General features: G+C 24.5%; 1 protein-coding gene across 2 annotated transcripts in view; it reads left to right on the forward strand.

The window, feature by feature from the left end:
* Positions 1-1356: 1356 nt before the first annotated feature.
* Positions 1357-16238, forward strand: part of LOC136989311 (synaptogenesis protein syg-2-like) — a 36721-nt gene continuing 21839 nt past the window's right edge. For both annotated transcript variants that reach the window (XM_067287433.1, XM_067287434.1), the window contains exons 1-4: positions 1357-1587; positions 6663-6865; positions 7097-7232; positions 14157-14290. In XM_067287433.1, coding sequence (XP_067143534.1) covers positions 1533-1587; positions 6663-6865; positions 7097-7232; positions 14157-14290 — 528 coding nt within the window. In that variant the 5' untranslated portion in view covers positions 1357-1532. The remainder of the gene's footprint in view (positions 1588-6662; positions 6866-7096; positions 7233-14156; positions 14291-16238) is intronic.

Genomic DNA, 16238 nt, shown 5'->3' on the forward strand with positions numbered 1-16238 from the left:
TGTAATTTATTGCATTAGGAATGACAAATTAAAAATTCTTAATCTTTAATTCTGTATTCGTCTTGGATGTTTTATTAATAAATTTATATTATATTTTGCTTAAGACCTGTAATGATATCTTGGTTATTTAAAATTTTATTTAAATTTAGCATTTGTTTACTATAGTAAATTGATTTTTCAATAGAATAAAAATAGATATATACAAAGTGTATAGCAAAACCATAAATTCTGTTCTGTACATTTGAATTGAATTATAATTTTAAATATAAATTCAAAAAAATCTTATTAATTTTGTAGACAAAAAATTTTCCAATTTAAATAATTTGGCTGCTTTTTTAAAAACTTTTCTTTCATAAAACCCAGTGAGATTATTGATAACAGTTTAAATTCTGAGAATAATAATGGATGTGTTGATCAAATCCATGCTCCTAAATAATAAATTACAAATAATAACATAAAGTAAGTGCTATATTTCGTGTACAACACGTATCTTATATTATAATATAAATGGTAACAGTAACAGATGCAAAATTTCGCTATTGATAAAGGGTAGACCACTCGTTCTTGCTAAATTTCCTATTATGAGTTAGGTATTTTTAGAGGTCATTTCAGTATGATATGGTATGCTTCTTTATCCAGGAACAGAACCGTAATTTATGATATTGAGTCAATGGGAAATTAGAATTCGATTTACGACGGCTTGTTTAACGATGGTTGTTAAATCAGAGGTTTATTATATCTACATATTTCTAATGCGATGTTATTTTGAATGGAACTAATATAATCTGATTTTCCTGGTGTATTATAATCACTAGATTTATCATTATTAAACTGTTTTGATGATAAATCAGGTTAAAAGATTTTAAACAGATGGCTTAAATTTTTACGTGAAACATTGTTTCTATAACAACATAACAGAATATTTTTATATTTATTTATAAAAATTTGTAAATACTGAGAGGTTAATCTGTTTTATATTAATTTTCTCGTGTTCTTATACAGTTCTGTATCTCTTACAATATTAAATATTAATTACACATTTTAACAAGCACCTGTCTGTAGTTAAAGCTGTAGTCAATATGTTTTAATATAATAAATGCTCACTGTAGAATAAATCTATTATAATTTAGTAAATAATTATTATTAATATTACAAGGATTTATACATATTTAAATGAGTATATATTGTTTCCTCTTACATAACAATTCTGTCACTTTAATGTCTAAATTCTATATTATTTTAAAGAATTATATTGAGTGAATTCACTATTTGAACGTATAAATATTTAAAACAATCTCTTTTAATAATATTTAACATTGCAGACGTCTGCTTAATTAAACGACTGTACAGCCTCTTAGTAATAGAGACGTCCGCCAGGGGTGGGACTGTCGCTCCCCGCAACAACAGACAGCATCTGCTGCTGCCTGCTAAAGGGAAACCAGTCTGGAACAATCGTAGAGAGAAGTCGATACGCTGGAAAGCAAGTACCATTTAAAAATTATACAGTATATGAAGGATTTTATACTCGAAACATGAATAAATCATACAGTTTATCGTCTTTGATAGTATTTGTTATAGCTAGTGCAGGTAAATATATGATTTTTTTTATATGTGTTTATATATATATATATATATTTGTTACGTTTGTTTCTTAGTAGTCCGATCGATATTTTAATCCGAAACCATAAATTAATGATTTATTAATTTTTTTCTCCTCTAATAATATACATCAGCACATGTATACTTTATGTATATCTTTGCTTTATAATCCTAATTTTACTAGTATTAAAACTTATTATGTGGAACGAGATAATTGTCTTAATGTTTAAGAATATTTAAACCAGTAATAATTATTTAATTTTGTTTTATATTATTCATTTTGTATTAAATTATATATTTCCTTTTTCTGACTTGTTGCAATATATATTCTTAAATGTGTGTATATATATATATTTTTGTAATGTGGTAATTTTAGGGGGTTATTTTTATTTTAAAAGTTTATTTGTGCTTTAAAATTAGGGGAAAATATATGTTTATTGAACGATTTTGTATAAAAATATCAACTAAATGGGTGGATTATCTGTATTGTCTTTTTTTTTTTTTTTTCTTTTTTTCCTAGTCCAGCTGACGTCATCTGCTGCAAAAATTACATAGAAAAATGATTAATTTTAACGTCTTCCTTGCAATGCAAATTAATTTATTTAAATTATGGGATTTTTAGATCAGATCTGACTGCGTAAACTTATCCTTCATCTAGATTAATGAGCTCTTTCATTTTAAAATTTTTCTGATTTTTCATACAACATATTTTACACCCCTCCTCTTAAGTTAGCTTACATAATTTGCAAGCAATTAGTTTTTTTAGCTATTTAATAATTTTAAATATAGATTATGATATATTAATTCGATTTAACTCATCTAATTACGCAAATTGACCGTGTAGTTTAAAATATAAGAATATAACTTAAAACTGGAGCATTAATGAAATTTTTCACTTCTGTCTTTGGGTTTGTCTCTGCATGTGTTTCACTAGACTCTCTACTGTTAGTTCCCTCCTGCATGCTAACACGATCATTAATTTCTAACCCCTGGTAGATCTGGTGCATGCATGATTTCTGTCAAGGAAGAAAAAAAATTGGGTTTACATGATAATCTCCCCCATCTTTCCCAATGGATGCTCTTATACTTAAATTATTCTATAGAAAATTCACAACAAATCACAGAATACAATGGAATACAGAATACAATTATTCCATGCCATATTTTTTTATTCAGTTTTGATACATCAATCACTACAAAAACCATTATAAAGATAAACTTTTAAGTTACATTAAGGAAGAGTAATTTTCACGCCATTTTGAATTAATAATTATTATAATTTATAAACCAAGAGCAAATATGGCTACAAGAAAAAAAAGTTTAGATTAGATGTTATTTAATAAATTGATATTATTTAAACGAGGAAGTCAAACAAGGAAACAGAAAGCTTAAATTATATAAGAATGAAGTTAAAATTTACTTTAAATAGATTTTTTACTCTATTGTTTTTATCCATCTTTAAAATTTATCACTGAAGGTTGTATTGGATTTTATGAATCAGAACACTTAAACAATATTGTTCGCATTTCCCTTCTGTCATCGACAGACGGGTGTGGCTTACAGGCTAATTAATTGCCTGAATCATTCTCTAAGTCCTATATTTTTTATTATTTTTTTTTAAACAAGAAATGTACCATCTCCTCTTCAACATCACAAATAATGTGGATCAACAAAGAAGTACGTTGACCTTCCATTTAATGTTCAAATGATAAGAATTGTTTTGAAGTTCTGAATTTCTTTATCTTGGATCTCATTACCTTGCATAATTAAACGTTCTGTGAGAAATCCATGCAATATTTTGCTCGAATACACATTTATTTACCAATGTGGTATTTCATTCTTATAAATTAAGGAAAGAAAATGTTTGGAATGGGATATTTCCAGTTTAATGCGGTCCAAAACGTAGAATTGATATGGAGAAATATTAATGAAATATTAACTGATGAGGTTGTAGCTTCGTTTAAGTACTCAATGTCGGGTGTACGAGTCGGTTAACCATTTAAATGCCTATTTCCTTTTTTACTGCACTTATTCAGGATAGAATTATTGTTTACGTAATCTCCTACATATACATCTTAACCGACAATAATTGAGTAATCTTCAATCGATAAAAACGTCACTTTTACAAACTGTATGAGAAATTGTTAATAGTAGTTCGGTATATTCCATAGAAAAGCATTATTGTTAGGCAATTTTAAATTATTTTTTGATTTTTACACGGTAAGAAATTCTAAAAATACATTAGAAATATTTAAAAAAAATTTTTTTTATCGCTCTCTTTGTAGTTTTTCTTCGTCTTCCCGTCACGTGTATCAAGGTTAAATTGTTATTGTATCTTAGCTTGGTCTAATTTTCAATAACTCTTGCGTTGTCAGCTTTAATAAGAAAATTGCAGCATAGTTCTAATGTATCAAAAGATTTTTCTGCTGTAAACACTAACCGTTCTTTTGGTGTTCGCTTATTGGATAATCGCTTCTTGTTCAAGATTATCGAAATTTTGTACTTCTTATAGCTGCATACGTTATTAAAATGATTGTATTCATTTAAAAAAAAAAATATATATATATATATATATAAAGTCGGAAAATTTAACTGGAATATGTACTTTCAACCCCTTATTATTAAAATACTTAATAAGTGAACAGTTTCTTATATTATTCTTATATTTAGAGAGGAAAAAAAGATATTAAATGTTATTTTTTCAGTGACAAACATTAGTTAGTAAAATGTAGAATGACCTTGCATTTATTAATTCTTTTGGCCTATCAACTCTACTTTATCTATTTTTGCTTTATATCATTTAAATTATTGAATAAACCTTTTCATTTTTCATAGATTGAAAATATAATGCTATACTTCCTCCAGGATGTCAAATCAGAGATAAATTTTTATTTAGATCGATATCTGTATAGATGTATTTATTAACTACCACAACTCGTATTAAAGTAAATTAAATAATAATATTTTAATAAATAAATAAAATATTTTACTCTATCTAAATTACTAACTTAATATTTTAACTATAAATTAATAACTGTGAAATTAATTTTTTATACTGTTATTATATTGATTTTATGTTGATTAAAGTGGGGTTTAATATATTCAGACAATTTTTATGTTATTTTAATTCTAAAATTATATTTATCAATCCTGAAATTTTGCTGGAGAAGTTTAGAATTTCATCTCTCTTTCTCACTTCAGTAGAAATTTTATCGAATCATTAATATTATAGCTAGAATTTTTTATGTGTGTAGAACACCAGTACATAATGTATATGCTATATATATATAGGCCTATATATATAATTATTATATATTTTTGGAAATAAATTAACGAACTTTCTACTGAAAACATATTTGCGAAAATTCTCGAAATACTTCTATAATTCGATTATCGAAAAACAAAGGATTTAGTTGATAAACTGAGTAAATATTTTCTTCATATTTAACCATTTAGCAGTTGTCTTGAATAATTGCTAAATATAGGAAGAGTTGTTAAAAACTGTGATTATAAACTTACAGGAAATTCTTTAAACTTAGTCAATTACAACTATCTCTATACTAATTTGCATTAATTAGGTAGAAAATGCAATTTCATAAGTTCGAAAACTGTAATGACAGTTTTGAAATTGCAAGAATTTCTTCTGGTTTCTGTTTAAATAATAATTAAGTAAGTTATACGTAATTAAAGTACTTTATTAAACATACAAACCAAAATTTTTAAAATATTGGAAGGACAGATTGACTTATAAATTTCTTACTTACTGTGCAAACTTTGTTGACTTAAACTTTCTTATAAAGTTTTAGCGTAAATTCTATTCTGTTTGCTGATTAATATCATTAAAATTATACACTAAAACAACTATTAAAGTATCTATTTGTCATTTCCAAATAAATAAACTGAATAATGACTAATTGAAACGTAAATGACACCACATAAATGATAAAAATCTCTATTTTAGTCTATTAAAACTGCCATTTAAAATTTTTAAAGTTAAATGACACTAAAAGGAAATTTAATAAAACGAAATATCATTTTAACAGCTTAAGAATTAAGTAGTAATATCCTTGATCATTCTCTTAATGTTCGAAAAAAAAAAGCATTAGATCAGCATAATTTTTAAAATTTCTGCTATCCCGTTAGTGTTATATGTAGTACGTATAATATAATGTAGTGTTATCCATTCGTATCCAACATTTGTAGCTTAAAATTACCCATTTTGATCGTTTTCATAGAATTGTTCAGGAAACCAAATTAAAGATCGATATGAGAGGATGAGTCATGCACTGTTAATGTGCAGCGTACAGCTATCGATGCCTACAATCTGTTTATTATACAATCGCTATAAGTAATATTTTACAACGTTATTCGAAACATTATTTAACCCTTCCTTAATTTTGATACATGCCACTTATACAATTAATTTTCTAAATTGTTTATTTAGAAAACTCTTGAGCTTTGTAAAAAGTTAATTTTTCGAAATTTTTATTAGATATATTTAATGTTAAATTTACTAAATTTAACCATTTAATGCTAATTAGTTTTTTTAATAAATTCCATTTTTTGACTTCATTTATTAAACATTAATTTTTAATAACTGAAAATAGATTTAAAAGGTTTTTATTCAAGAAGTTTATTTTTTTCATTATTTTATTTTTTTACTTTGTAAATAAATCTTATTTATTTATTTATGAATACTTTCTTTGTATAATTTTAATTCAAATCTTTTAAATAATTTTCTTTAAAAAATTGTTTTTTATACGTTAGTTTGATATAAAAATTTGTTTAATGAAACATTAAAATTTCTTTCTATAAATATTAAAATATTTATTTTTAAATTTAACAGTTATAAATATTTTTTTTGTTTAAAAACTTTTTATATTTTAATTAAAATTCTTAAAAAACTATTTAATTTTTTATTATTATTAATGAATAGAATAAATAAAATCTTCAGTTTTTTTAATATAAAAATTGAAAAAAATTAGCTTTGATATCATCTAGACTTTAATTTATTAGTCAAGCTTAACTAGAAGTTATCTTTAATTACAATGTCATGCTTTCAGGTGTTCACTGTTTGAAGTTAATTAATTTTTCTGTTCCTGCTTGGGTGAAGAAAGGCGAAGGAGTCTGGTTAAACTGTTCTGTAGATTCTCAGGAGGGTTTATACTCAACTAAATGGTACAAAAATGATGTAGAAGTTTACCGTTATGTACCGAAAGATACCATCGAAGATCAGATATATGATGCTTCAGGAGTATATATTGATGTAAGTCGTTTCTAAATTTAAACAATTTTAGCAAGACAAAGCGTATTTATATTTTTAGAAAATGTGTCAGGGTAACGATTATAAGATATCAACGCGAGTTATTTTCTTATTATTTAATAAAACTTATCATTTTTTAAAAAAATATTTAAAATTGTCTTTAATAAATTTGTTTATTTTATAATATGTGGATTATATGAGTGAAAAGATGTTATTATTTTTTGTTTTAATTAGTTAGCTGTTTCTGCTAAAGGTCAAGTTTATCTAAATTATACAAATCTGGATACAGAAGGGTCCTATCGTTGCGAAGCGTCAGGAGATACCCCTTATTTTGTAACAGTGGGTGAAGTTAAAGTTATGAAAATATACGGTGAGTTTTATTATAGAATGAGTCATTCTAACGGTAAAATTTGCAACAGCTGCACTTTTTATGATGACTGTTTTATACCTGTTCAAAACTATAGTATATTTCTTCCAATATTAACTTATATTTTTAAATATTTAAATAAATACTTTAACAGTAACTTACTTAGATATTTCGCAATTTTTTTAATATTGTTAATGTCTCTATAAAAACATTATGGTGTTTTTTAAAGGTTAAAATAGTTTTCTAATCACAAGATTGAAATACTTGAAAAACTTTTCAGAGTTGTATTGGTAGCGGCACCCGTATGGCACACAATACTTTTCACACGACCTTTCTAAAGAAAAAGAATGATCGCACTGTCAAAAGCTACCTAAGTAAATGGCAGAATTCTTCGGCACTTTATAGTTAGATTGGGAAGAAAAAACGAGCCTTTAACAATGTATGACGTCATCACGCATAGACTGGGCATTCACTTATTGTTGATTGAAGCGTTATCATTCTTATCCCCCTTTCCGTTGTCGTGATCTTGCTTATGTTTATTCCCTGGTTTTTGAATGGAATCTGACTGCGGATTTGATCACTATGAAAGAATTTTCACACACTTTAAAGGTTCTGTCTGTTTCCTACTGTTCTGTAAATACTTTATGATCATAAATGTTTATTTGAAATAATTTCCTGTTTTAATATATAGAAAAATATTTAAATATATCTATCATTGTTTATATTTTAAATTATTTATAATGTTATTTAGTGTGTTCTAATGTTTTAATCCATTCTACAGCGTGTAATTAAAAAACTTTTGGTTTAAGATTAATATCTTCGTTTCATCCTTTTTTATCCAGAGATTTTGAGCTGGAAATTTAATGTATAGAGAGTTAGTTGTTGTGTCTGTTATTTGAACAGATCCATGAAAGAATGGAGGGAGAGAGGGTGCTTTAATGACATGTTCTTGATGACAATGACAGTTTAACAAAGATATTTTAATACAAACTCCGAGAACGTTTTTAAATAATTTCATAAACTTGAAACGAGTCGTGTAGTATGATAAATTAATTCATAAGATGCATGACCTTCCTAAGTTTTATTGTGGAGTTAAAAAAAGAAATAAAGAAATAGCTTCATACATTTTTATCCTCTTTAAAAATATCAAATTTATTTTACAACATAGTTTAATAATTATTTCATTTAAGATATATCGATAAAATTTACTGCAGATTGAATTAGATAAAGTGAATGCCCTCTCTTCATAATATTAGTAAGTGTCCCAGTTGTGTGTACAAAATCGATTTATTTAATCTTAGAATGGAATGGGGTGGAATTTACTAAGACCTAACATATATGGGTGACTAAAAAATGCTTGGAATGCAGTTTTGAATGTAGATTTGGATCGATAAAAATGATTTTTCTTCCAAAATAATGCTATCTTTCGGAAAATTTTTCAAAAATTTGGTATCAATTGAAATTCTTTCATACCTATGCATAATATGGTTATGAATATTGAAAAAGTTTTAGTATAATATGGGTTATTTAAAGAAATATTGTCTTAAATTCGAAACGGGAGAGAGAGAAATTTAATAAGTGATGGTGAAGGGATGGTCTCTAATTATCCTGTTATCTCTTTGAAAGTTGGATGTATTTTGCTTATCGTTTTCATTCCTATAGTTTATTTATTTTATGTAGACGAAGTACTATAATTATTTCATGTAGTTAGATATCTATTCTTTACTAATTTATTATATGTTGTATTTAGTTAATGCAGCTTAATTACAGGATTAAATGTTGTATTTTAATTAACAGAAATTCTAACATAAAAACGTCAAATAATATATAATTTATTTTTGATATATTTGGTATAAAATACAGGAAATGATTTGAGAATTTAAACACAGTATTTCATGTTTTTAATTAAATAATATTAATGAATCTTGGACATTACTGCAGAGTCCAAAAATTCTTGCTTAGTTCTTAGAGATTAATAATTTTTAATTTAATTTAACAAAATTATTGGATATTTAAATTAAAAACTATACAAAATTAATAATTTAAATTGAATATTTAATGGTAAAGTTAAAAAATATTTATTATTTAAAAAATTTTTAAGTTTAATAATGCAGATAATTATGTGTAATTACTAATTTTCCAAGGAAAAGTTATATTTTCAAACAGTATAATTACTTAAAATGTTTTAAAAACAGAAAAACTTTTGACTTGTTTTGGTAGTTATGTATTATTCAAAGGATGAGTAAACATTATTCATTAAATTTTTCATATTATGAGATATTTTCTCGTTTTATTCTGGTAACCATTTATATGTAGTGTTAAGAGTATATATTTTATATAAATTTCTAAGTATTTAATATATAAAACTAATTTGAAATGTGTAAATTTTGTATGTTAATCCTAATGAAAGTAATTTTATAATAAAGTATACAAATTTTGTGGTTAAGTAATAAGAAGATAATATAACATTTTAATTAATTAATTAATGGTTTACAAAAGAACTGATAATAAAATAAGTCTTATTCTTAAAGAATCGATTTTTAAACTTTATAAATCAGTATTTTTAGTTACAAACATGTAAATAAATAATCTAATTTATAGATTTATTGATATTACATTTTTATTTTATTTATTTTTCAGGTATATTCTTTGTTTTATAATAATTTGTAATATAATAAATATCAGAAATAAATCTAGAATATTTTAAATTACTTTTTAAATTAAAAACCATATAATATTATAATACAATACTTATGTTAGAAATTATAAGATATATATAAGAATATGTAGATATAAATTTATATATTATATAATATATACCAATATTACTAGTTCTAACTAAAAAGCGGATTTTTAAATTATATTTTAAATATAAAACTTCGAAACTTAGTTTCTGGAATTCCCAGTTAGAATTGCCCTCTAAAAATTATGTAAAACTGAATTCTTTTCTATGTATTTTTCTGGATAATTTTAAAATGTTATTGCTAAAATTTCATATTTTATTGAATTTTAATAAACTTATATTGATATATGTATAAAATATTATTAATTTCAGATATAAGAATTAATTTATAAATATTTTATCAATATAAAGTATTTTCTTACAAATTTAACCTTGTTTGTGAGGAAATTTTGAGAATTTAATTTACTTTTTCAAATTAATTGTAATTAATGATTAATGAGATTTAATTGACGTACTAAAAGCATCATTTTTAGTTTATTTATATTTAATTAAGTAATTATTTAAATAGGATTTAATTTAAATATATTATCATAAATTATTCTGGTATGATTTTTTAAAATATTTATAATATAAATAAAATAAATTTACATTTTTATAAGTGGGAAATCTTTATTTGTGAACCACCTAAGCTGATTCTCCTGCGATACTGCAAGAAGGGATTTTTGAACAGATTCTTCCAAAGATCTCCCTCATTTCGAGATTATGACTTTTTATGATTCTGAAACGGAAAAAAAGAAAATGTAGGAGAATCTATAGAATACATTAGTGAAATCTTAACTAGTAACTGTAAAGATATTCACTACAAATAAGTGTATAAATGGCTGTAGGATAAGAGCAATAGAGATATAATCATGAACACAGATAATCTTTAAACTGATGATAGTTTAGATGTATGCGGTAAAACTCCAATTTTCCAAACATCCTGTTATATAATGTACATGTGTACATAATTATTTGCAAATAAAATATCAAATATGGAAATGTGCAGTGCCTAGAAATGCATATACAGTACATATACACAAATTCCTATTTTTATTTATTTATTTATTTATTAAGAAAGTCAAAGGGCAATCCGGATAATTCGAGTTTTACTGTATTTGTTTCTGTTTTTTCATGTTTCCCATTTGCATATATGTTTATGCAAATAAATATGGCGATGATGACAACATTTTTATAATCTCTGTTATCAGTTTTAATATTTAAAGGATTATTTAAAGTAGTAATATATCTTAAACTACTTGATATAATTTATCTTCTAACAGCGTGGAGATGCGTTATTCGCATGAGAATTCAGTACTAATCATTGCCTAGATATTCTATGAATAATTCATTCAGAAAAGAAAGATATATACGCATATATAATCCTTATCTTAAAGAAAGTTTAAAACTTTTAAAACTACATTTTAAAATTATTTATTGTCTCTGTTTTTTAAAAACGTAACGTTAAATTTGCTAGAAATCTAAATTAGTGTAAGTAAAATTTATAGACCTCAAATAATTATATGATTTTAATTTATTCCTGAATTTTTCTCATTTTGATCTTTGATGCGTTGTTAATTCCAAAGGTTATTTTCCACAAATTGATTCTTAATTTATCTAGACTGGATATTCCCTCTTTCTGTTATCTTAATTCTAGAGAAATTTTAATTGATAACTTATGCTAGATAAGAGGAAGAAAATAGACTATTAAGGTGAAGTTTTATGGCAGATCGAACGAATAAGAATTTTTTTATAAAGAAATCATTTGTGCAGAGTCACCCTTTTTTTCAAGTGACCCTCAACGATTTTTTTTCCTTTTGACGGTTTATTTTTAAAATTTCTTGTATTGATTGCCATGTTTCGAATTTAAATAAGTATTTATTCTTAGTTAATAGAATATCGTATAGAATTTATATATGTATATAATTTTTATTTAAAAATCCTATTTATTCATATGATGAAAAATGTAATAATTTAAAGATTCTATACGAAATTCTGTTAGTTATAATATATTTTATTATAAATAAATTCTATTTGTTCATATTAATATAGATTATATGTTTAAAATAAAGAAATATACACTTTTAATTGATTTTACTTATATTAAACATAATTAAATTTTTACTTTTTTTCAATAACTGTTGTACAAAAGTATTATCATGTATTTATGAATGAACGATAACTTCGATATTTCATATTGAATTTCTTTTTCTTTCTCTTTCCTCAATTCATGGTTTGTTGGACAAAACGTTACTTTCCTAGCATTTTCCTTTCCATGGCTAGCTGTTTGGTCACACAGAAAGACTTTTTTCTTGATCTCATTCAAGTATTCTGCTCTAGGTCTTCCGCTTCCTTGTTTTCTTTCGATTTCTTCGAGATGTTAGAGGTTTTGACTTTAACAAATATTATAAATAATATTTATTAAATTCAAAATTAAATATTGTACATTGAAGCATTTTAAAATATATTAAGAGAATTGATTATTCTAAAGACAATCTAATCATTGTAGACTCGGAGGAATTTATATTCTGATCAATGAAATATATAAAATTTCTTACTTTATAAATTATAAATAGATTACATTGCAATTCTTTGCTTCGTGTTTTTTTAAGTGCATACTATAGAAAAATGACTACAGTAGGCGTTTCTTATATATTATGTTACAGCAATCTAAAATTATTTCTGTTTTATAAGTACAAATCAATATTATTTAAGTGACTATTTTGTTGATCTGTAAAGTAAAAATTCCGTTAAAATATTTTTAATACAACTAAAATTTCTTGTTTAATCATCAGGATTTAGATTAATTATTGTATTTTATTCTCTTATATGCCATTTTTTAAAAACAAATTCATAAATTATAATAATTTAATTTAAATTCGTGATAAAAATAAGCTTTGAAAGGATTTAGAATGTCTAATAGTATAAGTTAAATGTATTATTTTCCTGTTTGTTATAATCTTCATTGTACACTAAACGGATTTAACTAGTGTGACATTTTAATGTATTTTTATTATGTAGTACATTAAAAGGATAAAGCTGCTACTGTTTAAAAACTTTTTTACATCTTGATATATTTTATATTAACGAAAAACTTATAACTTGAGAAAGACGTAAATAATTACGCTAATTTCTTCAAACTATGTTGAACAAAACGTATCTTAAGACCGTGTCATGAAAAAATTAAAATCAAATTACTGTATTAAGTTTTAACTTACACCTTATTTCATAAAGTGGCATTGAATTATTTATCCTCAATAAATGTCAGAAATATATGCAATAAATTTTCTTCAACAGAATAAATCTTCTATGCTGTAAGCTGAAAACTGGCCTTATTAACGATTGAAACAGTTTAAAATTTCAAAGAAAATTGCCATATCTAAAATTGCTAATTAGTGATAAACCTACTCACATATAATTTATATAACAGAAGTTAGAAAAATTAATGGAAAGTAGTAACATTTATGCATTTTCATTTTATAATCCTACATATTCAAACGATGAAAAATATTTTCAACATCTTACTGGACTTGAAAACTGATTATCATAATTGTGTCCTCAGTTGTTCTGAGTACTTCTCAGCATAAATTATAAAGTTATATATTTTTTTTATTTATTAAAATGTATGCAAAACTTTTAGAAAATTGAAAAAGTATGTTTACATATGATAAGTACTCAAAATACATCAATTTTGATGTTACATATGCATTGGAATTGGTGTTTAATTTAGCAATGAAATGTTATATTTATGAAATATCGAGTGGATATTTATATAAATTGGTGCTGTATCAAAAATAATTCATACTGTATAACTTTTCGTTGATTTTGATAATAAAAATTACAGTACAGAGGCTCATTTATGTTCTAGATGAGTATAAGATATGGGAATTCCTGTCAGAAGATGAATTCTTTGGTTCCATCTGTATATGACAGAATTAGATAGTGAAATGAGCTTAATGAGACAACTTATCTTTCATATAATAAATGACTTATGAATATAATACTTTATTGCTTGTATGAAGTTTAAATCTTTATCGTAATTACTCATTTAAAATATTTTCCTGGACAATTATTTAAAGTAGAACAATGATAGAAAACCTTCAACTAGTTAAAGAATTTATTGATTACTGAACAATTTTAAAACTTTAAAAGTTTTATTAAACTTACTTATTAAATTTTTATTAAACTTATAATTTTTTTTACAGAGCTTCCTGAAAGTGACCCAACAATTTATGGCTTATTACCTAGTTACGATATAGGAGATGAGATTAATGCTACATGCGTGGCTGGACCATCTAAACCCGCTGCAAAATTAACATGGTTAATTGATGATGAGAAGGTAAATTGTAGACTTTTAGATAATAAATAACTAGATTTAAATATTTTATTGTTTTAATAAAATGGTCGTTATATAAAATTTATTTGTATTATAATTGATTATCGTTACTCGATTATATTCGGGTATATTGTATATTTTCGGGTATGACCATAGTCAGATGTAAAAACTTACTTGATAAATTAATATATATATATTAAAATGATATTATTAGCTTAATTTTATTTTTATTAACGCTTCAAAAATAATTGTCATATAATATTTAGAATAAATTTAGTCTCCATACAAAACACAAACCAACTGAAGAAATGTGCTTAGGATGTATGCATATAACGTCAGACGTATTAACATGTATTTATATTTGCATTCGGCTTAATTTTATCTATAATATATAGATCACGTTCTATTACTTAAAGTAACTGATTATTAAAGCAAATTCTTTGAGTATGTTTTGGTTTGATGGGATGAGGCAATTGCAACACATGGGCGATCTGCCAAGAGAAGACCCCCTGGGAGGACTTACAATGGGAAACTGGTCCCTATTGAGAGTTAGATGTGTGAAGAAAACCCGGAAAACTCCACGTGGACAATCCGTTAGTGAGGCACGAACCCGCAACTAATGTTCAGTGCTTTTATTAACTCAGCTACTAGTAGACCCTTTGCTTATATTCGGAGACTATACTTTTTTTTTATAAAACAAATTTGATAACTCAAATTTGCATTATAAAAGTTTGTTTTATCAAGTTTGAACGTCATTACGTACTAAAAACTTTAACCTTGTAAATAAGATTTTAGTAAGTAATGATGTGTATGATAAGCATAATTATTATATAGATCAAAATATTAGTGTTGCTTTTCGGTTTTATCAATTTATTTTATTTTTAAATATATTTTTCTTGACAAATGTACAGGATAATTGTCAGCTTGTCTTATAAATAAGTTTATGAAATTTTAGCACATCAGTTTGTCTGTCAGTTTCTATGAATTCGATGCCCTGTTTTTTTTATTTATTTTTTTTTATTAAACTTATAAAAATATATGAAATAAACTCTGCACGGTAAAGAATTGGAGTTTTATTTATAAGTATGTAAAGTAGAATATATCCCGTAGAATATGGAATGGTATGTATGAAATTGTCAAAGAAGGATAAACGGATGACAGATCCATTATTATTAAGTTACAAGCGGAATAAATTTCCTGAGTAACGGTATTAAGTTAACACGAAAAATAAATTGTTACTTTGGGTATTTTATTAAATATGGTTATAAAAACGTCACGTTACTTGATGACTAATAAACGAAAATAAATGATTCGTGTTGCGGATACAGTGAATTTTTCAGTAGTATTAATGATTATTACCGAAGTTTAACAGGCTGTAATTATCAAAGCACTATTTTGCCATAAAAAATGGGATTGAAAAATTTGTGATAGATAATTTGTACCGAAAGGTGAAAATTTTTATTAATTTTTTATGAAATTTAACATGAAAACACAGTCGTTAAGATGTTATATATCGAGATATGTTGTTTTAATTTAAATTATGGTCCAGGTAAGTAGAATTTTAGGTAACAACCAAAGTTAATGGAACCTATCCTAATTAACGGCAATTCCTACTTTATTTCTAATTACAAGAGTTAATCTGAAATATCGTTACAAAGGAATGGAAGAAAAAAAAATTATTTTGCTAATTCTAGAAATTTTTATTTCTTATTTTAATATCATTTTTGATTTTTTAATCTTGAAATTCTGAAAGTTATTATATTCAAAATTTAAAAAATTAAATGTGAAAATCAGGCTGGAACTATCTAAATAATCAATTGTTTCATGTGCAACTTTTTTTATATTATAAATTTATGGCACTTCAGACTATTGAAATTCTGTTCTTCCAAACGTTTATCTGTTTTCAAAATTAAAATTAAGTTTTCAATATTTATAAAAAACACATTACTTA

Source organism: Centruroides vittatus, unplaced genomic scaffold (genome assembly GCF_030686945.1).
Source record: "Centruroides vittatus isolate TY-2023 unplaced genomic scaffold, ASM3068694v2 scaffold_464, whole genome shotgun sequence".
NCBI classification, from domain to species: domain Eukaryota; kingdom Metazoa; phylum Arthropoda; class Arachnida; order Scorpiones; family Buthidae; genus Centruroides; species Centruroides vittatus.